Raw genomic sequence first — 27,528 nt, forward strand, 5'->3', positions numbered from 1 at the left:
GCAATAAATATTGAGTTGCATTTCTCAGCTAAAACTTTCTGTGTTACAGAACAAACTGTATTACAAATGAATTTTGGAAAAAAAATAAAAAATTTGGAAATTTCACCTCTACTTTGCTTTAATTTTTGAGAAACGCATAAAGGGTTGAAAGACTTTCTGAATGCTGTTTTGGATACTTTGAAGAGTGCAATTTTCAAAATGGGGTGATTTATGGGAACTTTCTAGTATATAAGGCCCTCAAAGCTACTTCAGAACTGAACTGTTCCCTGAAAAAAAGAGCCTTTTGGAATTTTCTTGAAAATATGAGAAATTGCTGCTAAAGTTCTAAGCCTTGTAACGTCCTGGAAAAATAAAAGAATGTTAAAAATACAATGCAAACATAAAGTAGACAAATGGAATATGTGAAATAGTAACTATTTTGTGTGGTTTTACTATCTGTCTTACAAGTAGATACATTTAAATTTAGAAAAATGCAAATTTTTGCAAATTTTCTCTAAATGTTGGTGTTTTTCACACATAAATATTGAATTTATCGACCAAATTTTTTTACTAACATAAAGTTTGTACTTTATGTTAGTAAAAAAATTTGGTCGATAAATTCAATATTTATGTGTGAAAAACACCAACATTTAGAGAAAATTTGCAAGAAAATAATCTCAGAATCACTTGTATAGGTAAAAAGCATCCCCAGGTTATTACAACATAAAGTAACACATGTCCAATTTGAAAAAATCTGCTTCGTCCTCAAGGCCAAAACAGGCTCAGTCCTGAAGGGGTTACGAGAAAGTTCTCCTAAGCCCCACATTGGTTTGAATATGTACCTCAACATTAAACTTTACATTTAAAACAGTGAATTAAACTATATATAACTATATTTTACATGTATATTTTACATGTCAATAGAGAAGTTTGAACAAACTAAAGTAAAACTACCAAAGAAATATGGTGCACGCATAGAGGGTAACAGGTTAAAAATACATTAGTGATCAATGCAAAGTCCAAGGTCAGGCAGCACTCAATGAAAAAAAGTGGTTTGTTTATTCCAAAAGTAGAGACGTTTCAGATCGCCATGAGCTTTTTTAAAGCAGTACAACAGTGTGTCCGTAGTTTAAATACACAGGTCATGTGACAAAGCATATAAAATCATTATAGGTGCATATCATAAATATAATTATTACAAACATACATTAACTAACAACACACATGGTGCCATCTCCAGTGACTTTGCATATATTTTACATGTCAATTAGACAAACATATATGGGTAATTTTTAGGATTGCAAAAAATCTAATTCTTATATTGTTTCATCTGCACTGGCTAGAATACATGATGTAACTGGGAAGATGAAACAGTGCTATTGGGCAGGGATCTCGCAAAGCAGAGTACCATTATGTTGCGATGATAGTGCAGGCTCAGGAGCTGAGCCCGCACCATCACCGCCGGGTGCCAGCTGTATGTTACAGCTGACACCCTGATGTAATGGCCAGGACTGGAGCTAGCCTCCAATCTGGCCGATTTACCTCTCAGAAGCTGCGTTCAATAGATATCACAGCATCTGAGAGTTTTTTTGCCACCATCACCCCAGCAACGTGATCGCTGGGTTGCCGGTCACTTTGTCTTCCAAAAATCTAAGTTAAAAGTGATAAAATAGTCACATGTATCTAAAAATGGTACCTATAAAAACTATAGCTCGTCTCGCAAAAAACAAGCCCTCATACAGCTCTGTCGACAAAAAAATTAAAAAGTTATGGCTCTTACAACATGGCGACAGAAAAAAAAAATTATTTTTACAAAAGTATTTTTATTGTGCAAAAAATTGAAAAAAATAAAAAAGTGCTATAAATTAAGTATCGCCGGAATCGTACTGACCCACTGAGTAAAGTTAACATATCATTTATGACGCATGGTGAACACTATATATAAAAAAAAACTAAAAAAACTATATCAGAAAATCAAAAAGGTACAAAAAATAACTACAGCTTGTCCTGCAAAAAAACAGGCCCCATACCACTACGTCTATGAAAAAATTAAATAAGTTAAGGCTCCAATAAGTCAGGAAAGAAAGAATATGCAGTTGTGCAGGCCTGAGGGGAACATTTCTTCTGTTTCAACAGGTGATTTATTAAAATTAGGGAACCAGGAAGGGTAGGGCCCAAACATATCTGCTGGAAGCGGGGGTGCCCGTATTATAGCTGGACAACACTTCACAGCAAAATTCCCCAAACTGCAAAGGTGCCGAATGTGGACCAAAAGGGGAATAAGTAAGGACACCATTTATCAGTGTGACACTGGCCTGTGCATAAAGGATTGCTTCACAACGTAACACACATCTATGGATTATTTTACTGTTTACCCCATTATTATACCACCTGACTATGCCCCTGATGTACTCTGCCCATCTTACATATGCTCCCACATTATAAACTAAAATATCAGTAAAACTCCACACAAATATACTACCAAGCAAAATCCACGCTCCAAAAGCCAAATGCCGCTCCCTCCATTCTGAGCCCTACAACGTGCCCAAACAGCAGTTTATTTCTACATATATGGCATCGTCAAACCAGGGAGGACCCTTTTAACTATTTTTTGGGAGGGGTGTCTCCAGTGGCACAAGCTGGGCATGACATTTGCCTCTAAAATGGCATATTCGGGAAAAATTGCTATTTTTACTTTGCACCACTCGCAGCGCAATTATTTATGGAATAGACGCCTTGAGGGGTGTAGTTTCCAAAATGGGGTTATTTCTCATGGGTTTCTTTTATTATTCCACATCTGAGCCTCTGCAATTGTGAACTAATACAATGTAAGTCGCCAAATTAGGCCTCAATTTCGCATGGTACTCTTTCACTCTAGGGGCCTGTCAATCGTCCAGACATATTAGTGCCACGTGTAGGGTGTTTCTAAAACCAGGAAACACAGAAAAATAATTAGAGCGTTGTCTTTTCATGGTGGCACAAGCTGGGCACCACATATTGGCATATCTATGGAAAAATTCCCATTTTCACTTTGCAACATCTAGTGCACACTAATTTCTGGAAAACACCTGTGGGGTTAACATGCTCACTACACCCCTAGATGAATACCTTGATGAGTGTAGTTTTTAAAATGGAGTCACTTCTGGGGGTTTTCCACTGTTTTGGTTAAACAGGGGATTTGCAAATACGACATAGCTCCCAGAAAGCAATTCAGCAAAATCTGAACTCCAAATGTCAAATTGCACTGCTTTTCTTCTGACCTCTACTCTGTGCCCAAACAGCAGTTTATGACCACATAAGGGGTATTGCTGTAATTGGGAGAAATTGCTTTACAAATGTTGGGGTGCTTTTTCTCCTTTTATTTGTTGAGAAAATGAAAAATTTTGAGCTAAAGTTCACACAGAGTTTTTTGACACTTTTTTGAGGCGGAAACCGCGTCGCAATAAGCACAAAAAACCGGCAGGAAAAATGCCTCCTATTGATTTCAATGGAAGGCGGAAGCCCTATCTTTGGCGTTTACGTCTCTGACCTTCCATGGACATCAATGGGAGGCAGAGAAAGCGTATTTCGCAGTGTTTTCTACCCGTGGCTCTCAATGGCCACGGGTGAAAAACGCTGCGGAAAACGCCACAGAAAATGCGGCAAATGTCGTGCAGGCAGATCAAAATGTGCCTCAAAATTCAGATGGAATTTTGAGGCAGAATTTTCTGCTTGCAATAAACTCCATGTGAACATAGCCTTGGTGCAGGGAATTTATTTCTTTTAAATTCTGGTTATTATGTTAAGATATACACTACCGTTCAAAAGTTTAGGGTCACTTAGAAATTTCCTTATTTTTGAAAGAAAAGCACAGTTTTTTTCAATGAAGATAACATTAAATTAATCAGAAATACACTCTATACATTGTTAATGTGCTAAATGACTATTCTAGCTGCAAACGTCTGGTTTTTAATGCAATATCTACATGGGTGTATAGAGGCCCATTTCCAGCAACCATCACTCCAGTGTTCTAATGGTACATTGTGTTTGCTAACTGTGTTAGAAGGCTAATGGATGATTAGAAAACACTTGAATACCCTTGTGCAATTATGTTAGCACCGCTGTAAACAGTTTTGTTGTTTAGAGGAGCTATAAAACTGACCTTCCTTTGAGCTAGTTGAGAATCTGAAGCATTACATTTGTGGGTTCGATTAAACTCTCCAAATGGCTAGAAAAAGAGAGCTTTCATGTGAAACTCGACAGTCTATTCTTGTTCTTAGAAATGAAGGCTATTCCATGCGAGAAATTGCCAAGAAACTGAAGATTTCCTACATCGGTGTGTACTACTACCTTCAGAGGACAGCACAAACAGGCTCTAACCAGAGTAGAAAGAGAAGTGGGAGGCCCCGCTGCACAACTGAGCAACAAGACAAGTACATTAGAGTCTCTAGTTTGAGAAATAGACGCCTCACAGGTCCTCAACTTTCAGCTTCATTAAATAGTACCCGCAAAAACGCCAGTGTCAACGTCTACAGTGAAGAGGCGACTCCGGGATGCTGGCCTTCAGGGCAGAGTGGCAAAGAAAAAGCCATATCTGAGACTGGCTAATAAAAGGAAAAGATTAATATGGCCAAAAGCACACAGACATTGGACAGAGGAAGATTGGAAAAAAGTGTTATGGACAGACGAATCGAAGTTTGAGGTGTTTGGATCACACAGAAGAACATTTGTGAGACGCAGAACAACTCAAAAGATGCTGGAAGAGTGCCTGATGCCATCTGTCAAGCATGGTGGAGGTAATGTGATGGTCTGGGGTTGCTTTGGTGCTAGTAAAGTGGGAGATTTGTACAAGATAAAAGGGATTTTGAATAAGGAAGGCTATCACTCCATTTTGCAACGCCATGCCATACCCTGTGGACAGTGCTTGATTGGAGCCAATTTCATCCTACAACAGGACAATGACCCAAAGCACACCTCCAAATTATGCAAGAACTATTTAGGGAAGAAGCAGGCAGCTGGTATTCTATCTGTAATGGAGTGGCCAACGCAGTCACCAGATCTCAACCCCATAGAGCTGTTGTGGGAGCAGCTTGACCGTATGGTACAAAAGAAGTGCCCATCAAGCCAATCCAACTTGTGGGAGGGGCTTCTGGAAGCATGGGGTGAAATTTCTCCCGATTACCTCAGCAAATTAACAGCTAGAATGCCAAAGGTCTGCAATGCTGTAATTGCTGCAAATGGAGCATTCTTTGACGAAAGCAAAGTTTGAAGGAGAAAATTATTATTTAAAATAAAAATCATTATTTCTAACCTTGTCAATGTCTTGACTATATTTTCTAGTCAATTTGCAACTCATTTGATAAATATAAGTGTGAGTTTTCATGGAAAACACAAAATTGTCTGGGTGACCCCAAACTTTTGAACGGTAGTGTATGCATGTAGATATAGACATAAGTGGCATGTTCAGTGCCTAGCAAAAGTAGAGAGGGGGCCCTTGTGTTTTTCTTGCATTACAACTTTGAATTAAAATGGATTTTTTAGGGGTCTGTACTATTTAATTTGCACAACATGCCTACCACTTTTAAATATTTTTTACTGTGACACAAGCAATAATTAAAACAAAAAAACCCAGAGGACTTTAACCCCTTAATGCACAGGTACGTCTTGGTGCAGGGGGAGAAGTATGGAGCGCACTCACGCGCTGAGCACGCTCCATATGCTGCGGGTGTCGGCTGTGGTTTACTGCCGACACCCAGGACTAGCAGCCAGGAGCAGTGGACACCAGGAGAGGAATTCGTAGGTGTTGGCAGTAGACGATAAAGAATGGTTTAGTTCTTGTGGATTCACTTGTATGGATATTGTACGAGAACTCGTCCCAAGAAGCTGCACCCAGTCATCATGCTGCTTGGAGATTAAGTGTCGTAGGTAGATCTCCATGATCTGATTGATCCTCTGTAGTTGACCATTGGACTGAGGATGGTAGGCTGAGGAAAAGTTCACTTAAACATTGAGGAGTTTACAGAGGGCTCCCCAGAACCTTGAGGTGAACTGAACCCCCTGATCAGCACAATATGCCGTGGTAAGCCGTGCAGGCGGAAGATGTGATGGATGAAGAGGTTGGCCAGTCGAGAAGCAGAAGGTAGACCGGTCAGCGGAACGAAGTGATTCTCACATTCTAGTTGGTGGTAGTGGAGCTCAAACTGGAACCAGGCAAAGAACCGCGATCACCTGGCCTGACGAGGGTGCAGCCGTTAGGCCGTCTGGAGATAGGTGACATTCTTGTGGTCCATGAATATCAGAATGGGATGAACTGCACCCTCTAGTAGTTGCAGTCCTCCTGGGCCAATTTGATGGCCATTAGCGCCCGATCCCCAATCGAGTAGTTGCATTCTGCGGAAGAGAAGAGTTTAGAGTAAAAGCCACATAGCATTGTCTTGCCCTTGGAACCTCCCTGGAACAGGAGTGCACCAGCACCAACAGAGGAGGCGTCCACCTCCAACGAACACTGTCAAGATACATCTGGATGATGGAGGGTAGAGGCTGACGTGAAGGCACTCTTCAGGCTATTAAATGTGGATTCTGCCTCTGGAGTCCACACCTTGGCGTTCATGCCTTTCTTGATGAGGGTAGAGATGGGAGATGTTAGTGAGGAGAAGTTTGGGATGAACTGCCGGTAAAAATTGGAGAATCCCAGAAAACGCTGTATAGACCTTAAGCCTTGAGGGCGTGGCCATTCCAGTACGGCCTTCACTTTCTCCGGATCCATCTTGAGACCTTGGTCCGACCTTGTTCTGAGATTATGTAGCCCAGGAAGGGTAGAGAACGCCTATCAAACATGCACTTCTCTAGCTTGGCATACAGGGGAATCTCCCTCTTTCGCAGCAGAACTTGACGGACATGTCTCTGATGAGACAACGGATCTTAGGACAAAATTAAGATATCATCAAGATAGACCAAAACACAAACATAGAGAATATCTCGGAAGACGTCATTGACGAATACTTGGAAGACCACGGGGGCGTTACACAGGCCGAAGGGCATCACCAGATCTTAAAAGTGACCATCTCAGGTGTTAAATGACTTCTTACATTCGTCATCCCGGCAAATGTGGATTAGGTTGTAAGCCCATGCAGATCTAGTTTGGAAAAATGTTTAGCTCCTTGTATGCAGTCAAAAAGCTCAGAAATCAATGGCAACGGCTATCTATTCTTGATCGTGATCTGAGTGAGACCCTGGTAGTTGATGCAGGGTTGCAGAGAACCGTCCTTTTTCTTGATGAAGTAGAGCCCAGCTCCTGCTGGGGAGGAGGACTTCCGTATGAAACCCCTCTCCAGATTCTCCTTAATATAGGCGGACATGGACTGAGTCTCTGGCAAGTAGAGAGGATATACCCTACCACGGGGAAGGGATGCATCAGGAACCAGCTCAATAGGATAGTCATACGCCCGGTGTGAGGGCAGCGTCTTCGCCTCCTTCTTGCTGAAGACATCTGACAACATAGCGTAATGATAAGGCAATCCTGTCAAAGACTGAGGACGAGGAGGCGGGGCCGGATGGATCTGCCCCAGGCAGCGGTCGAGGCACTTGGGACCCCAATGGAGAACCTCTCCGGAATTCCAGTCCAGAACTGGGGCATGTAGTCGGGGCCAGGGAAGGCCCAGCAGTACAGGGTTGACGACCTTGGGTAGAACAAGAAATGAGATGAGTTCGGAATGAAGAGCTCCTACCTGGAGCCTCAGCGGTTTGGTCACAGCTACAATCGGATCTGGCAGAGGTAGTCCATTCACCGAGGCGATGATCAATGGCCTCTCCTGAGAGGTCATAGGCAACTGGAGGAAATCCACTAGATCCTTGTGGATAAAACTGGCTGCGGACCCAGAGTCAAGATAGGCAGAGACCCGGTGGTTCTTCTCGCCGGACATAATAGTCACGGGTATGGACAGTTTAGAAGAAAAATCTCTCTCTAGTGCAGTATAGCCTAGGGATGTCTCAACAACCAATCTTAGTCATTGAGGTTTTTTGGCTTCTGAGGACACAGATGCACAACATGGCCTCCGAGGCCGCAATAAAAACAAAGTCCCCAAGTGTGTCTGCACTGTTTTCCTGAACGGATCATTTAAGCCAGTCTACCTGCATAGGCTCCTCAGATGGGCCACCTGGTGAGGGTAACAGAAACTGCTGGAAAGTCGGAGCCAGCCTAGGCAGTCTTCTCTCCCGACGAATCTCCTACGATCGTTCCCGGAGCCTCATACCAATCCAGGTGGTAAGCAAAATGAGGGCGTCCAGGGTGGATTGCAGATCACAAGCAGCCAGTTCGTCCTTGATCTCGGGTGACAATCCCTGCCAGAATGTAGCCACTAGGGCCTTATCGTTCCAGGACAGCTCTCCTGCCAGGGTACGGAATTGAATGGCGTACTCGCCCATAGAGGTGTCTCCCTTGCACAGGTTCAACAAGTTGGCCCCTGCCAATGAGACTTGTCCAGGCTCCTCAAACACGGTACGAAATGTCCGGAGGAAGCCCTGGAAGTCACGGGTCTCTGGTCCCTGTCGTTCTCAGATCGGGTTCGCCCACGCTAGGGCCCTGCCAGTGAGCAGAGAAACAAGGTAGCCAATCCTGGCGCCATCAGACGGAAATGCTCTGGCATGAAGAGAGAAGTGGATCTTGCACTGATTGCGAAATCCCCTGCAGGTACTCACATCTCCATTGTAACAAGGCGGTAGTGGTAGCGAAAATCAGGGATCAGCACTGGTGCTGACAGGAGGTGTTGCAGGAGTATAAATCGGAACAGGAGCTGAGGAGGCTGCATCTTGTGCATCTAGCCGCTGTGCAATGGAATTCACTGCCAGGAGGAGTTAGTCCTGAAGTAAACGCAGGTTTCGCAGATCTGCATGCATCGCTTGAGACAACGACATAGTCTTGGGCGGACCAGCGGGGTCCATGGCCTGAGGGTACTGTAACATAGGGTGCGTGTAGCCACTGGGCCTTACCACCTTGATGGTATAGCAGCTGGCCAACAGGATACAAATTAAAGTCAATAGTTCGAATAGTTGTAACTGTGGTAACTTCAGACAGTAGCAAGATAGGCTCGGATGGGACCTTGGCAGCAGGCAGACACCAGGCGTGGTGTAACAAGGCAGGCGTAGTCCTCAGCACAACATGACTCCAACTCTAAACGGCACTTGGACCAGGATAGCATGGGATACAAGATACAGGTAGCCGGAACGGGAACACTGGGAACTGGAAAACGCTTAAGTGACCATTTGCAGAGACGAACATAGGTAAACGACAATAATGCTCAGGCAATCCAGGAAGGGACAGTTTTCTTGTAAAGGATCTGCCAGGCACAGCTTCTGTATCAACGCCCATAGGTAATCAGTCTGCACCTGCTTCTGTGTCTGTGAGACTGACTCCTTCTTCCACCACTCAGGATGGCAGGCTTAGGAGTGGGAGAGCCTATCGCAGCCTGGCCAGACGGAGCTAGCTCCCGCCCTCTGTCTATTTATACCTGCCTTTCCTGTTCCTCCTTGCTTGTGATTCTTCTCGTTTGGTTTCCTTGCCCTGCTGCAGCTTCTTGAACTATTTGTCCCTGCTTCATATTGACCCTGGCTTACTGACTACTCTCCTGCTCTGCGTTTGGTACCTCGTACACTCCTGGTTTGACTCGGCTTGTTCACTACTCTCCTGCTCTGCGTTTGGTACCTCGTACACTCCTGGTTTGACTCAGCTCGTTCACTACTCTTGTTGCTCATTGTGTTGCCGTGGGCAACTGCCCCATTTCCCTTAGCTTCTGTGTACCCTTGTTTGTTTGTCTGTCGTGCAGTTATTGAGCGTAGGGACCGTCGCCCAGTTGTACCCCGTCGCCTAGGGTGGGTCGTTGCAAGTAGGCAGGGACTGAGTGGCGGGTAGATTAGGGCTCACTTGTCTGTTTCGCTACCCCCGGTCATTACAATAGGGGTCTCCATTTATACAACTGGTCAAAACTGGTGTCATCTCGGAGAAGGCAATGCTCTAGCAGAAGCGAATTATTGCCTCATTTTTTTTTTTTTTTAGCTTCCAGTTCAGTTCTGAAGTTGCATTGAGGCGCCTATATATTAGACACCCCTATGAAACACCCCATTTTAGAAACTAGACCCCTCAATGTATTCACAACAGCATTTAGAAAGTTTATAAACCCTTTAGGTGTTTCACAGGAATTTAGAGCAAAGTAGAAGTGAAATTTACATATTTATTTTTGTCAGAAAATCCTTTTTATACCATTTTTTTCTATAACTCAAAAGGTTTTACCAGAGAAACGCAACTTAATACTTATTGCCCAGATTCTGCAGTTTTGAGAAATATCCCACATGTGGCACTAGTGTGGTAATGCACTGAAGCACCGGCCTCCGAAGCAAAGGAGCACCTAGTGGATTTTGAGGCCTCCTTTTTATTAGGCACCATGTCCGGTTTGAAGAGGTCTTGTGGTGCCAAAACAGTGGAAACCCCCCAAAAGTGACCCCATATTGGAAACTAGACCCCTTGAGGAATTCATTGTAGTTTTCTTGGGGTACATGCGGCTTTTTGATCAGTTTTCATTCTATTTTTAGGTGGCGTGGTGACTATAAAACAGCAATTCTACTATTGTTTTTTATTCTATTTTTTTTACAGCGTTAACCGTGCGCTATAAATAACATATTCACTTTATTCTGCGTGGCGATACGATTACGGCGATACCATATGTTTATAGTTTTTTTTATGTCTTATGGCGTATGCACAATAAAATACGTTTTGTAAAAAATCATTCACTTTTTGTGTTACCTTAATCTAAGGGTCATAACTTTTTTATTTTTCCATCAATAAAAAGCCGTGCGAGGACTTATTTTTTGCGTAACGAACTGTAGTTTCAGTCATTACCATTTTTAGGTACATGCAACTTTTTGATCTCTTTTTATTCCATTTTTTGGGAGGTGAAGTGACCAAACAATTGTGATTGTGGTACGGTTTATTATTATTTTCTTTTACGGCGTTCACCTTGTGGGATAAATAACAAAATAATTTTGTAGCTCAGGCCGTTACGGACGCGGCGATACCAATTATGTATCGTTTATTTGTTTATTTATCTATTTTTATTGATAATAAAGGACTGATAAGGGAAAAAGTGGGATTTTTACTTTTATTACTTTTAAAACTTTTATTTTCTTATTTCTTTTTTTAACTTTTTTTTTAACTTTATTACTTTGTCCCACTAGGGGACTTGAGGGCAGGAGGCCCTGATCGCTATTCTAATACACTGCACTACATGCGTCGTGCAGTGTGTTAGAGCTGTCAGCTACTCACTGACAGCAAGCATAGTGGGTCCTGACTTTGTCAGGACCCACAAGGCTTCCGTCGATTGCATAGCCGGACGCCATTGTTTGGTGTCCGGTTGCCATAGTCACCATCGCCGGCCGCTATCGTGTAGCAGGCCGGCGATGGTAGCTTAACCCCTAAAAAGCTGCGATCTCTATTGAACGCGGCTTTTAAGGGGTTAATCAGCGGGGACACAGCGATCGGTCCCCGCTGTAGGAGCTGCGGCAGCTGCTGTACGAGACAGCAGCTGTCACAGCTCCTGTATGTGTCGGGAGGACGGCCGAAGCGCCCGTTACTCCCAAGACGTACTATTAGGTCATGGAGCGCGAACGCTATGGTTACCATGACCTAATAGTACGTCCAGGAGCGGGAAGGGGTTAAAAATTCCTTTATTTGTTTCATGCCTGCCCGATATAATTGCCTTTGAAATTTTATCGCCACCTCGATTTGCACTCTTTATATTGACATTGTCGCACTCCTACATTTAGTCTTTAGCCTTTTGCAGGCTTCTAAACATCTGGGTGGGATGGCAGGCCCTATCTTAAACTTTATTACCTGGCCTCTCAATTAGTATTTGCGCATTAATGATTTGACTTTGACATGAGCAATGCTGCCTCGGCATATAATATAAGCCTTCTTGTCCAGCGCTACTTCCGCTCTAAACCTTTGCTCGGGTATGGAAAATTGCCCATGTTGTACTTCAGGGTACTGTAGAAAGTATTGGTTGCCCACAGCACTCACTTGGAAAATTCAAAGGGATGCAAAAATTCAACAGCATTAAAAAAGTTTTTTGGGGTGTGTTAATAAACACCTATTTTCTGCCACATGGATGCTGTTCTGAATTTTCTTGTACATCAAGGGTAGCCCACATTCACCAAGAATTCCATTGTAGTCTAATCCATGTTTGTCCCACCTTGAGTCTTTGCTGGGGCGGTGATGTAGGCGGGGGCCGGGATTAAGTTTCTGGGACAGCTTTACTCTGCTGATACAGGTTTTGTGTTCTTTTCAGAACTTGAGTGTCGGCATAGGATCCCTAAGAGAGCCTTTTTTCATTACCTCCAGTTGCATCATGCCTTCGTCGCTCAGTTTAGCTCCCTGGCCCTGGAATTGGGCTTTTCTAAATTGAAGGATCTCTTCTGTGTACCAGATCTTCCTAAACAAACTACAGTCTGCTGGGTGTAGACCCTTTGATTTTATAGGCCTTTTCTGGATGGCATAGACATATTTCTGATCTGACAGAAGAGTACTGGAGGGAAGTGAAACTATCCTTTACTGATTCTGTGGTAAGTGCCAGATTACGGCGGGCACATACCTCCACTGTGTGTGTGGCTGTGCCCTAAGGTCTTGCCCTTTTGGTTGAAGGTTGTGGAATTTCTTGATGACCCCTTTAAATTTTCACAAATCCTCACTGCTCATATATGCCTCTTTGGTACTGTGATTGAAGTAGTACAGGGATACTATGCTAAAATATATTTTTCCGTTTTAATTTGCTCTGCTCCAGAAATGCCATTAATATGGCTTGGAAGGATACAGAAAAGTACATTTGGTGTATTAGCCTCAGCTTATTAATAAATATGTACCACTAGACCAAATGTTATATAACAGCAGCAAATGTACCTATAAATTTGAGAAGATCTGGACATGCTGGTTGGAGACTTCTGAGACTGCGGTATAGTTCACTCTGTAGGTTACTGCTGGGATCACGGGATGGATTAAGATTGGGGCGCATATAACTGGATGATGTGTGAATGGGTGTATTTGTGGAAGGATACATGGTGGTTGGTTACGCCTATTACTCTGGTTACTCCCCACATGTAATATTTTTGAATTACATTTCTGAATTACGTTTCTTGCAACTGTGGAGTCACTGCTACGATGTACAACTGTTAAAAACTGTTTTGTTTATTAAAAGCATAAATAACCTTTTAAAATTAAAAAAAACGCACTATTGTGCCCAGTGAGAACGGGTCCAATTTATCTTTTTCCTTCCACAATGGTAGGAGTCCATAATAGATCTCTGGGTACTCAACCCCATAAGAGATGTCTATCAAATAGAATTCTCTGACTTTCCTCCAGACAGATATTTAATAAATCCAACAATGTCTCCCTCAAAAAAAAGTCCTGTTAGAGAAGTCTATTCTAGGCTTTATTCAATTGAGAGTCTTAGAGGTGGTACCAGCAGAGAATATATAGTCAGGCGTGTATTACAAAGCCTTCTTGGTACCGAAACCCCAGGACAAATAGAGCACTAATATAGACCTCAGGTAGCTTGGAAACCATCTGGTCTGCCTTAATACTGCTAGAAGAGAGAGGGACTTCTTATTCACAATAGCTTTAAAGGATGCATGTTTGCATGTCCCCATTCATGTGGACCATAACATTTTTTATATGTATCGCTGTCTGGGTAAAAGGAACCATCTATCATCTACAATTCCCTTCTCTCTCATAAGGGATATCATCAGCTCCGCGTACCTTCACCAAGTTTATTGCTGCAGTTGTAGTGGGTCTAAGGGAGAGAGAAAAAACAATAATTCCTTATCTGGATGATTGGCTAGTAAAGGCTAGTTCAGCAGAAACTCTCCAATTACATCTGGATGTCATCTTCAAGCACGTCCAGTCACTAGGATGGATCATCAATTGGGAGAAATCCCCCATTTTTCTGACCCAAGTGAAACAGTTCCTGGGGTTTATACTGGACACCCGACATCTCTTCCTATGAAGAGATTGCATTGAAACCTAGAGGCTGTCAAAGAGCTAAGACGAACTAGACTGGTTTAATTTCGTCACATGATGAAGGTACTGGGCCTGATGACAGCAGACAGTGAAGCTGTAGAATTGGAAAAATGGCACATGTGTCCATTTCAGCAGGAAATTCTGCAGAAATAGAACAGAGACCTGACCACTCCAGAAGACTACGTTATTGTCTCCAGAGAGACAAGATCCTCCCTGAAGTGGTGGCTCTGACTAAAGAATGGCAGATCTCCCCCCCCCTAAGTGGACAGAGATTGTGACAGATCTATCCTCAATAGGGGTGCCCACATAAAAGGGCAGATGGTGAAAAGGACTTGGTCTCCAACAGAGAAGTCATTGTCATCGAACCCCAGAGAGATAAGAGCTGTTCTGAAAGTTCTTCTGAATTTTCATCCAGCCATCCAACATAGAGACGTCAAAATCAAGTTGGACAACGTAACTACTGTGTCCTACATCAATCATCAGAGAGTTACAAGATCCATAGCTCCTCTCATAGAAGCAGAACACATCTTTTTATTTGCGGAAACTTATCTTCAGCAGCTGTCAGCTGTGCACATCAATGGGAGCCGGAACACACACTGGCAGACAGCCTAAGTTGCTATCTGCTCCTCCCCTGTGAATGGTCTGTGGATCAGACAATCTTCTCCTAAATCGTGGAACACTGGGGTTCTCCTCAAGTGGACCTAATGGCCACTCGTGAAAATGTGAAAGTAACACGCTTCAGCAGATATTGTCCTGACATAGACTGTCTCCAGTTGACATGGAGGTTGATTGCCCCCTTTTAACCAGATCTGGTCTGTCAGAAGCAGTCATCAATACTGTCCTGCAAACACGAGGAGCTGCAACCAACAGAACATGCCTGAGAATTAAAAAAGCCTTCTCTAGATGTTGCAGTCAGAACCAGGTATCCTTATTAACTGCTACAGTCCAGAATATTCTGGATTTTCTACAGGAGGGTTTTGATAAGGGCCTTAAACTTGGCACCATCAGGGTGCACATTTCTGCATTATAAGCAGCTCTGGGGAGAGCTGACTCGTTTCCCAAATGGGATCAATGTGTCATCTTAGACTAAATCTGTAAAGCCCCATTTGAGTCCCTCCAATTAGCGGATATAAAACATCTGTCTTTCAAAGTCTGCTACTTAGTAGCCATAATTTTAACAAAACGAATTAGTGAGAGCCAGGCTTTAGCTGCCATTGATCTCTAATTTTTTGATTTTCCTCCAGGATCGAGTTCTTCTGAGAATTTTACCGTCTTTCGTTCCTAAGGTGCCCCCTTTCCATAACATAAACCAGCAAATTGAGCTGTCAGTTTTCTATCCAGATCCAGCAAGACTTCACCCCCTTGACTTAAGCAGAGCCATGAGTGCTTACGTCGAATGCACTAAGCAGTTTAGAAAGTCAGAGCATCTCTTTCTCTCTTTCTCAAGCAAAAACAGGGGTCTTAAAGTTTCAAAAACGTCTTTATCCCGATGGATAAGGAATGCCATCACTATCTGCTATGCGTAGGCTGGTCTTCATGCATCGCAATCTACAAGAGCTCACTTGACCAGAGTCATGTCCACTTCATGGGCAGAAAAGAACATTATCCTGATCAAATCTGCAAAACAGCTTCCTAGGGTTCATCTCACACCTTAGTAAAACACGATAGATTAAACATGAGAAGACCTGGTGAAACAGCTTTTAGCAGAGCGGTTCTAGAGTCCGCGGGACAAAGTTACCCACTCCAAGGCCTCATTCACACGACAGGGTGCGAGTGTCGGCCGGGAAAATCGGTCGGTTTGCACCCAGTTTGCATCCGTTCTGATTCCGTTCTGGGCCGTGGTGCCGTTTTTACCGGCTGATTTGCATCCGTTTTTTTCCTAGTCCGTTTTAAAATCGGATGAATTACATTTAAATTTGTTGCCACACACAGCTCTCTGTAGATAATGCCACACAGCCCCCTGTAGGTAATGCCACCCAGACCCCTGTAGGTAATGCCAACCTGCCCCCTGTAGGTAATGCCACCCTGCCCCTTGTAGGTAATGCCACCTTGCCCCTTGTAGGTAATACCACCCAGCTCCCTGTTGGTAATGCCACCCTGCCCCTTGTAGGTAATGCCACACTGCCCCTTGTAGGTAATGCCACCCAGCCCCCTGTAGGTAATGCCACCCAGACCCCTGTAGGTAATGCCACCCTGCCCCCTGTAGGTAATGCCACCCTGCCCCCTGTAGGTAATGCCACCCTGCCCCTTGTAGGTAATGCAACCCTGCCCCTTTTAGGTAATGCCACCATGCCCCTTGTAGGTAATACCAACCAGCTCCCTGTTGGTAATGCCATCCTGCCCCTTGTAGGTAATGCCACCCTGCCCCTTGTAGGTAATGCCACCCTGCCCCTTGTAGGTAATGCCACCCAGCCCCCTGTAGGTAATGCCACCCAGACCCCTGTAGGTAATGCCACCCTGCCCCCTGTAGGTAATGCCACCCTGCCCCCTGTAGGTAATGCCACCCTGCCCCTTGTAGGTAATGCAACCCTGCCCCTTGTAGGTAATGCCACCCTGCCCCTTGTAGGTAATACCACCCAGCTCCCTGTTGGTAATGCCATCCTGCCCCTTGTAGGTAATGCCACCCTGCCCCTTGTAGGTAATGCCACCCTGCCCCTTGTAGGTAATGCCACCCAGCCCCCTGTAGGTAATGCCACCCAGCCCCCTGTAGGTGATGCCACCCAGCCCCCTGTAGGTGATGCCACCAAGTCCCCTGTAGGGGTTGCCACCAAGTCCCCTGTAGGTGATGCCACACAGCCCCCTGTAGGTTGCACCCATCCCCCCCCCCCCACATTCCAGGAGAAGTCACTGACTTCAATGTCCATTATATGGACAGTGTAGTCACTGACTTCTACTGGACAGGAATTCCCTGCCACAGGTCGGGAATTCCGCTTCAGAAGTGAGTGACGTCACTGTGTCCATATATGTACAGTGTAGTCACTCACATCTCCTGTAGCGGAATCCCCGGCCATAGCGTCGGGGATTCCGCTGCAGAAGTGAGTGACATCACTGTGTCCATATATGGACAGTGTAGTCACGCACTTCTCCTGTAGCGGAATCCCCGGCCATGGCGTCGGGGATTCCGCTGCAGAAGTGAGTGACTTCGCTGTGTCCATTTATGGACAGTGTAGTCACGCACTTCTCCTGTAGCGGAATCCCCAATCCCCGGCCGGGGATTGGGGATTCTGACTCCTACAGGGAGCAAAAAAAGACCCTCCTCCTCCTCACATGCACTCTGCGCTGTGAGGAGGAGGAGAGAGTGCGCGAGTGACGGTAGACCCGGCCATCACTCGGGACACATTCCGGTGATGGCCGTGTATTACCCAGCCCCATAGACCTCTATGGGAGCCGGGCGGCCGGGTACCCGGCCGAAAATAGGGCATGTCCCATTTTTTGACGGACGGTTTTCCCGGCCCGTAAAAAAAAATCGGTCGTGTGAATAGCCCCATTAGGGGTCTATTGTTCCTAATGCAGCCGGGTGACGGACGATTTATGAACGGCCGGCACCCGGCTGGGAAACCCTGTCGTGTGAATTCCGCCTAATAGTTAATCCCCATGGGTGCTGCTGCTGTAGGACGTCAAGAAAAGTGTAATTTATACTTACCGTAAATTCTCTTTCCTTTAGTCCAAAGCAGCAGCACATGTCTCCCTCCCAATAAATTGTATTTCTTTTTTGCAGCAGACTTGGAGTATTATATTTTTTTCTGTTATAAGTACACAATAAGCCTGTTGACTGGTAGGGTTTTTAGAGCCCTGCATTTCAATTCAGTTAATAATTATCACCTGTCCTATCTTTTCTGGAGGACATAATCCCCATGGGTGCTGCTGCTTTGGACTAATATTACACTTTTTTCTGCAATTTTTGTTGACATTATCAAAACCTAAAATCTACATTTAATAACAACCTTTCAATCTATACGTCTAGGACTCTACTGCTGGCCGTGAAGCCAAACTAAACATAATACATATATTGTAAATCTTATGGATATGTTTTGTATTAAATACAATTCTCACCTGTTCCTTTATAATAACAAGTCTTGTGCATCTTTCCAGAAAACAGCTCTAGTCCAACGATAGCATATATAATGATCATAAAAAGAACCAGCAATGCTATATGCAGAAGGGGAATCATTGCTTTAATTATGGAGTTTAGCACCACTTGAAGACCTTAGGAAGAAAGAAATGATTTAACATTATTGTTACACTCTGGTCTTTAGCAGTAGTAAGAACATCTGGCTAGCACAAAGATTGCAAAAAATGACAAGAAAGAATCGTAGCTTACCGCAGAGGCCGATGCAGGGGAAATGTATGCCTACATATGCTCTATCCGATGATTATAGCTGGTCATGTCGGTGATATCAGCACAGGGGTGATCATTTTAGCATCTCCGTTGTGAACAACTACACTTTGGAAGCCTCCTTTAAAAATCCACTTAGCCCTGGGTAAATGGTGCTCAAAAATAAGAGGTGACACTGCCAAAAAAAAGTCAGCTATAGCCATTTTTTTTTATAGGCAGGGCAGTGCTACTAATATAATCCGTGATGCTGTGATCATCTTTAAAGGGAAGATTTCATCAATTTTGACCCCTAAAAACTGCTTATAGCATTATGAAACAATGGGGAGAGCAATGTAACCATACCTGGGGGTGATGGTTATGCAGGTTGCATGACCTAGAAATGCAGGTTTTAATGTCCCCAGTGCCACAATAGCAAGTGCTAAGTAGGCAGCCACTTCATGTGCATTTCTCCAGGCTTTCTTTACTGAATGTTTCCCAACCCCTCCCATCTGCATTGAGTAATAGCTCTAGTGGTCTCCTGATTGGACAATACAGCTGTCACTCAGAGAGCAGGGGCTCAGAAAAATTCAGTGAAGGGCACTGCACATGGAGGGGCCACTGCTGTGGCATTTGTGATTGTGGTGCCAGAAACACTTGCACCAGGGAAAAGTCTGCAGTGTATAGGATGAAAAACACACAGGGAATTCAAAAACCCAAAAAAACAAGCCTGCACACAGCTCCATCAACCAAAAAATAAAAAAGTTATAACACTAGTAATGCGGTGATGAAAAAACATCCCGATGTTAAGGCCAGAGGGGAACATTCCTTCAGTTTCAGCGCCCTAGTATTTAGGAACATAGGGAAGGGACATAGCACATCTTCTGGATGTGTGCGAGGTCACCCGTGTTATACCAGGGCAACACATTCCCACCAAAATTTCCCAAACTACAGAGGAGAAAAAGTCACCAAGGTGCCGTGCTACAACAGGGGGATAAGAATGGACAACATTTATCAGTACGACACTGGCCTGTGCATAACGGATTGCTTCACAGCGTACCACACATTTATGAATAATTTTATTATTTACCCCATTATTATACACTCTTATTATGCCCTGATGTACTCCGCACAGATTACATATACCCTGGTGTACTCCGCAGATTACATAAACCCCAACATTATAAACTGAAATACCAGTAATACTCAAAGAAAACTACTACCAAGCAAAATCCACGCTTCCAATGGTACTCCTTCCCTTCTAAGCCCTACAGTGTGCCCAAACAGCAGTTTACATCCATATATATGGCATCGCCATACTTGGGAGAACCCGCTTAACAATTTATGAGTTAAGATTCCCCAGTGACAGAGGTAGGGCACAACATATTGAGCAGTGAAACGGCAGATCAGTGGAAAAATTGCAATTGTCACTTTGCACCATCTACAGTGTATACATTTCTGAAAAACATCTGTGGGTTCTAAATTCTCACTATACCCCTTGATAAATGGGGGGAGTTTCCAAAATGGGGTCACTTTTTTTTTGGTACATCAGGGGTTTTGCGAATGCGACATGGTGCCTGCAATCTATTCCAGCAAAATCTATGCTCCAAAAGTTAAATACCATTCCTTTTCTTCAGAAGCCTCCCATAAGTGTAAACAGCAGTTTATAACCACATATCAGGGGCGTAGCTAAGGGGGGGACAGGCGGGGCATGTGCCCCGGGCACAACTTAGAAGGGGCGCCAGCGCCACCTCCTCCTGCACTATAATTGTACCTGCGTCTATAGGACACTGGTACAATTAGAAGCAATGAATGGCCGGGTATGTTCCGGGTACTTTTCAGCTCTTTTGTACCAGTGAAGCGACATCGCGCATCCGTCGATGAAAGGCGCTGACTGACAGGGAAAGTCATCCTGCCCAGCCAATCAGCGCCTTTCATAGACGCTACGTTCAACCCCCAGGAGACCTGCGCAGAAGAGAGCAGGTCTCCATTGCTGCCGGCTTAAGGTGAGTTTGAATAGTTTGTTATTTTATTGTAATAAAAAAGTGTGTGGCTTTATCTACAGGGGGGCTTTATTCTACAGGGGGGATTTATCTACAGGGGGGCTTTATCTACAGAGGGGGCTTTATTTACAGGGGGGCTTTATCTATGGGGGGCTTTATCTACGGGGGGGGGGCTTTATCTATGGAGCACCATATACAGGGGTGGGCTATATCTACAGGTGGGCTATATACAGGGGTGGGCTATCTATGGAGCACCATATACAGGGGTGGGCTATATCTACAGGGGGGGCTATATAAAGGGGTGGGCTATCTATGGAGCACTATATACAGGGGTGGGCTATATCTACCGGGGGGCTATATACAGGGGTGGGCTATCTGTGGATGACTATATACAGGGGTGGACTATATGTGGAGCACTATATACAGGGGTGGGCTATATCTAAAGGGGGGCTATATATAGGGGTGGGCTATCTGTGGAGCACTATAGGGGGAGCTATTTGTGGGACACTATATACAGGGGTGGGCTATATGGGGCACTATCTACAGGGGGCTCTATGGCAGGCACTATCTATAGGGGGCACAATGTGTGTGTGTGTATGGGACACGGTGTATGGTGCTATTATAATTAGAGGTGCAGTGTATGGCGCTATTATATTTAGGGGCGTAGTGTGTGGTATAATGAGAACTTTATCTTTATTTATAGGTGTAGAAATGTTTGAAAAGTGAGAAACTGAAGACATCTGAGCGGCAAACTGCAAAAATGGGCTGTGACCGGGAGAAGTCATCATAGAGGTCTGGATCGGATGGAGAAAAAGAACTAGAATCTGAGACGTCACCGGTGAGTCACTTATTGTAAATGTTTATTCTGTCTCTAATCAGCACTGTAGTCACTGTTTGATCTGCAGCGAGATACTTATGATATGATTTATTTTTTGTGAAACAGCAACTCCCAGCATATCCTTATCATTGTTCGGGCCATGCTCAGAGCTGTAGATTTACGCCGTACAAACCTATACGGCAGGGGTTACACTAAATTTAGTTGTATTTATGTACTGGGCTTGGTTCTGGTGTTGTGTATAGAACTATATTGCTTGTAAAACGTGCAAATGTTTTTATGCTCGAGTTACATAAAAAGAAATGTGGAAAAGAAATGACACGTCATTGATTGGTAGAGAAAACAAACACGGCGAGGGGGAAGGAGATGTCGGGAAAGAGGTTGGGGGGGGGGGTGCCAAACTGAATCTTTGCCCCGGGTGCTAAAGAACCTAGCTAGGCCTCTGCCACATATCATGTATTGCCATACTCGGGAGAAGTTGCTTTACAAATGTTGGGGTGCTTTTTCTTTATTCCTTGTGAAAATGAAAAATGTTGATCTAAAACTACATCTTATTGGAAAAAAAATATATATTTTAATTTGCACGGCTTAATTCTAATTAATTAGTTTTTCATGGTCAGAATATACCTCATTCAGCCGCAACACACAGCGGCTGAACAGGATTCAGGGGGCCCTGTTCTGGATATAGGTGCCCCCTATCTGCGATGCTGGGACCCGTATCTATTTGACATTTATGACATATCCTGTGGATGTGTCATAAATGTCTCTCGTGGGAAAACCCCTTTAAGCCGATATCTTGGCTGATAAAAGTTTTGATGCTCTTACCCACTTTGCAGAAGGCACTTTGGTATTAGGTGGTGACTTTAATACAGTCTTGGACCCCGCCTTGCATTCCTTGTCAAACAAAATATGTAAGGATGCACTCCAAGATGAATTGTGTTGGTGCTGTACAGGTTCAAGTTTTGTTTTATTATATTCCAAATAATATTTTTTGAACGACGTTTCGGCCTATCCAAGGCCTTTATCACAATCGCTGTATATAATATGAGCAGAGATTAATGTAATGGCGTCTGCCAGACGCTCCAAGGGAATTAATTAACCTAAGTTCTGAAGCCCCGCTCTGGGTCACGCATTACTGACACTGATAATATTGCCAGAGAGTTCAGTCAATATTACCAAACTCTTTATAAAATCTCACCAGATGGGAACAGTATAGAACACAGCTCAGACCCTGACCTGGTCTCTTCCTTTTTGGATTCAGTTAATTTGCCCACATTATAGAAGGAAGCCAAAATTAAATTGTCTGCTCCTATAACTGCATCTGAAGTCATGATGGTTCTTTCCTCTATTCCTAGTGGTAAGAGCCCAGAACCAGATGGTTATCCAATTGCCTACTACAAAATATTCTCAGATATACTAAGCCCCTAATTCGTAAAGGTGTGTAATTCCCTCTTGACGGGGGCTCCTTAGCCTGAACAGGCGCTTAAGGCACATATTTCCATTATCGCTAAAGATGGCAAAGTTCTGAATCGGTGTTCGAGCTATCGACCCATATTGTTGCTTTTTTTTAAATCAGATCAAGTTTATTGGCAAAATGTTCTAATACAAAGAACAAGCATATACAATTCCAGCCATTGAGAATTGTTTTTTTTTACAGAACATTCATATCAAGTAACAAACATGTCATCCCAACTCCCCCCTACATCCCACCCCCTCTCAGCACAGCCTTGTACCAGTAACCTGTACCTCTAGCTAATACCTTATCATTTATTTTTAACAAGGAGATAATCTCTCCCAATCGGATCCTCCCAGCATATCACATTCTTATTCACAATCTGTTCCAGAATATATCCCCATGTCCGCGATAGAGCCTTCAGACTATAAGAATCCCTGGCCTAGATATTTGAATGAAACCAAAACCTTCTCCCCAGTAAAAGACCTTAGCTCCAACATCAACAGTTTCTCTCACATGTCATCATCTCACATCCGCAGTCTGAGCACCTCCAAAGACACAAGCCCTAAGCGATCAATCCACTTGCCGCATTGTTTTTCCCATTTTTTAACATTACCGCGCTTGGAGTATATTTTATGCTCCACTCATATGGTGTGATTCAATGCACCATGGATTTCTCTCTGTGTTAGAGGTACAGCATCCAGCCAATGTTTAGCTATGGTTTTTCTGACGTGAAACAATATCTTAGCAATTGCCAAATACTCCAACCTTTCCCCTTCCAGATCATTAACATATCCCAAAAGTAACACCCTTGGATCTGCCGGAAGATTCACATCATACACCTTATCAATTAATGCAGATATCTCCTTCCATAATGTTCTCAGAGCTCTGCAAGTCCAGAACATGTGTAATATGTCGGGTCTCTCCTCTGGGCATCTAGGACATCTAGCATCCTCTCTCACCCTCATCTTTTGCAGACCCCATGGAGTCCTATACACCCTATATAGCAGAAAGAGCTGTGACCTCCTCTGTGAAATATTTATGGACAGAGTGCTAGACGATGCCAAAATATCCACCCAGTGCTCTCAAGGTATAGGACCCACATCTTGTTCCCACTTCACTCTGACCGGTTTCCATAATGTTTAGACAATAAAATTGTCGGCTTATGTCTTGCTGCCCTCCTAAACGTATGTCTCCAACCCACCTAAAGGTGTTCCCTCTCCCCATAAATACGTCAATATGTGAGCACTAGAAGCTAGATTTCCATCTCCAACCCATCCCTGTAAATGCTGACATTGTGCTGCCAGAAAATTCACCCATGCATTCGGCAGGGCCAACCCACCCTCATCCTTAGGTAATTGAAGTTTCTCTAACTTAATCCTTGGGACCCCCGGTTTCCACACCAAATTCCTAAAAAGGTTATGCATCCTTCTGAACCAGTATTTCAGGATCCATACCAGGGAGTTGTGAATAATATATAACACCTGGGGCATGATAATCATCTTTATAAGATTCGTTTTTCCCAGCGCCGATAGAGGTAGGTAATTTCACGCCTCCACCTTGTCTCTAACCTTGGATAACAATGGCATCACATTAAGGGCCATATAGTCCGATACCTTGGTAGTTATTTTCACCCTTAGATATGTAAATTCTGACACTACTGGTATACAGATCCTGTCATCATTAACAACAATGTCCATTGGATCTATGGGCATAACTGAGGATTTTGCCCAGTTTATGGTTAACCCAGAGAATGTGCCAAAACTTTTAATATCCATCATGACCTCAGGCAGAGTACATTTAGCTTCAGACATGAATAACAGTATATCATCTGCAAATAGAGCTATTCGCTCTTCCACTGAACCATACTTAAAACCCTGTATCCGATCATGTTGACGTATAGCACACAATGGAAACAAGGGCGACAGCGGATATCCCTGACATGTTCCACTAGCCAAAAGAGAATCTTCTAGATAATTCTCAGTTTGCCCGAATCCTCGATGTAGGGCCTATATAAAAGGTGCTCACCCATTTAATATAATTAGGCCCAAATCCCATGGTACGCATGCCACAAATAATCCCATTCCACACAATCGAAGGCTTTAGACGCATCCAGTGTCAAAACCGCTCTTCCCACACAGTCCCCCTAGACCGCCTGTAAATTAACTGCCGTGGATTTTGAGGGCATGAAGCCTGACTGATCCCCATGTCCCACTGACATCACCACCTTACTCAATCTTAGTGTCAACACCTTCGCTAATTTTTATATCCGAGGACAATAAAGAGACCGGCCTATACGAGTCTGGGAGTTGCAGATCTTTCCCTTCTTTGGGCAGGACCACTATTGCTGCTTCATATAATGAGCCTAGCAGTCTCCCCCTTTCCGAACTTTCTAAGAAGGTGTCCAGTAGCTGTGGCACCAGCACCCCTCCATACGCCTTAAAAATCTAAATCGGCAGGCCATCCAGTTCCCGGAGTCTTTTCATTTGCCATACTCCGTATGGCCGTTTCAATCTCCTCCAAAGAGATAGGTGCCTCCAATACTCCCCTTTCCTTGACTCCAATACTAGGGATTATTATACCCCCAAAGCAGTCACCCAATTGTTGTGCGGTAAAATGTGCTCTGGAAGTGTACAGGTCTGTGTAAAAATGAAAAAAAAATGTGCAGAATCTGTCCTGTATTCGTTTCTAGTTGTCCCCCCACCCCTCTCATATTGTGTATATAGTTATTCCCTCTCTGGGTCTGTGCCATTCTTGCTAGCAGTTTACTAGTGGTTTCCTTCCTCATAATATTTTTGTTTAAGAAACAGTGTCTTATTATCTGCCCTTTCTAATTGATGGTCCCTCAGTAATTTCTGAGCTTCCACCCAGTTTTTAAGAGACACGGATGAGTCCTCTCCCACGTGTTTCCTTCCAGTATCCGCCACTCGCGATATCAGACACTCTTCCAGCTGTCTAGTTTTTGTTTTAATTTTCTGTATATGTTGTGTGAACACCCCCCTTAACCACGCTTTCATTGCGTCCCACAACACCCACTGAGGTACAGTGTCCGCATTGAAGTGGAAGTATTCTGTTATCTATTCACATATGGTATTAGTATCAATAAGTTTCAGCCAAAACGCATTCAATTTCCAGTTCCATGAGTTCCTACGCGGTCGCTCACCCGCCACTGAATTCAATATCATAGGGGGAAATGATCTGACAAGGCCCTTTAAGTACTGAATTTGTGCAATAAAAGGCACTGCATAAGGAGAACAAAAAAACAGATCAATACGAGAGAGAGACCTATATGTAGAAAAAGCACATGAATATTGTCGTATTCCGGCATGTTTGTTTCTCCAAATATCACAAAGCCCCAGTTCCATAATGAGCCTGCCAAACGCTGTCATCCTCTTCTGTGATCCCTTATCCCCTGCATGAAATCTGTCTAAACCCTCCTGCATCAATGCATTAAAGTCTCCCATCATAATTATAGACCTGCAGGCATATAGCCGATGGGTCTGGGACTGCAGCAGTAAGTAAATGGTTAACTTTGGTGAGTTCCAGCTAGGTGTCAGGTTTAGTTCAACCATGCTGTTATGGGTTAAAACATAGGATGCGGCTATTGGTTCAATAATCCCCAGGGGCAGGTCAGTAAGTCTACTCCCCTTCTTCCCCTGTTACATAAAACTAGTTAACTACCGCGCTTCTGCCTCTTTGCTGAAATCTCCCACGCTCCCGCTCGGTTGTTTTTGGGTGCCTTTTGATAAATTTTGTTAAAAAACAAAACAAAAACGCAATTAGTTGAAGGCATCTGGTACTGACGGTTGCTTATGTGTGCAATGGGATTGTTTTTCTTGTATTTTACATATGTTAATGTGTTGCCCACGGGCTTATTCTTTATGTAAGAAAGTCTGGTGATATGTTATTTGAAACAGCTGGTGGTTTTTGTAAGGTGGATTACCTACATACCCACTTATGTTGGTAGGCTGGCATACGGGTGTTTACCTAAACTGACTATCATTATTATTATTATTATTATATGTTTACATTTACTATTTAAATTAATAATAAAAGCTGTGGGCCGACCCCGAGTCAACCCACGTTAAAAGTAAAATTACTATGCTGTCCTGTGTCAAGTTATTTAAGGTACTTTACCCCTAGCTAAAATATAGATTGATAAAAACAAGGGGACATATACGAAAACACCGAAAAAGGCCATACTTACTAATGGACACAGCCAGGTCAGAAACGCTGATGAAGGAGTGAGCAGGTGCTTTAAATAATAATAGCCACTCCCACTGGTCTTGAGGGGAGTGGTGTGTGTGGTGCATGGGATGTGTAGTAAGAAGTAATAAATGAATAGTGTGTGTGCAAGTGTAATACTATAAGTGAAATATAGGGGGCAGTAATGAATGAAGTGCCTCAATAGAAATAAATGGATAATGGGGTGCAAGTGTGTGAAACATGGAGGGATAGTGTGTACGTCATGAGGCACAACGTGTATAGCCAGGTAGAAGCCTATTTGTGACGCCTTGATAGTACATAGAGCGTGCTACCCTGCTTGCTATGCCAAACAACAACACACCATGCTCGCCCAGCATCAAAGACCCGGCTGTGTCCAAGAGAAGCGAATATATGTAGTAATGAAAAATACCTGGCGTATTAGTAATCATTTTGGTCAAAAGGACGCAAGCTCGCAATCCACGACAAGGATCCCCAGACTTGCGATTGGTTTAATGGTCATGGAAATTTGTTCCATAAGTTTTTTAATCGGAGTACTGGAATATGGAGGGGGAACATATACCACTACCACCACACACTCCCACCGATAAAGGGTACAATCACCCCTACAAATCTTCCATCCCTATCAGAGAAGGATGAGTGGCAAACAAAAGGAATTAGAAGGCTCACCCCCCTATAATAAGT

The 27,528-nt window shown here is 43.8% G+C and overlaps 1 protein-coding gene across 1 annotated transcript in view; it reads right to left on the reverse strand.

The window, feature by feature from the left end:
- Positions 1–27,528, reverse strand: part of CACNA1S (calcium voltage-gated channel subunit alpha1 S) — a 960,893-nt gene that overhangs the window by 705,917 nt on the left and 227,448 nt on the right. Inside the window, exon 6 of the mRNA XM_075853532.1 lies at positions 18,071–18,223. Coding sequence (XP_075709647.1) covers positions 18,071–18,223 — 153 coding nt within the window. The remainder of the gene's footprint in view (positions 1–18,070; positions 18,224–27,528) is intronic.

The sequence above is a fragment of the Rhinoderma darwinii genome, chromosome 2 (assembly GCF_050947455.1).
Source record: "Rhinoderma darwinii isolate aRhiDar2 chromosome 2, aRhiDar2.hap1, whole genome shotgun sequence".
NCBI lineage: Eukaryota > Metazoa > Chordata > Amphibia > Anura > Rhinodermatidae > Rhinoderma > Rhinoderma darwinii.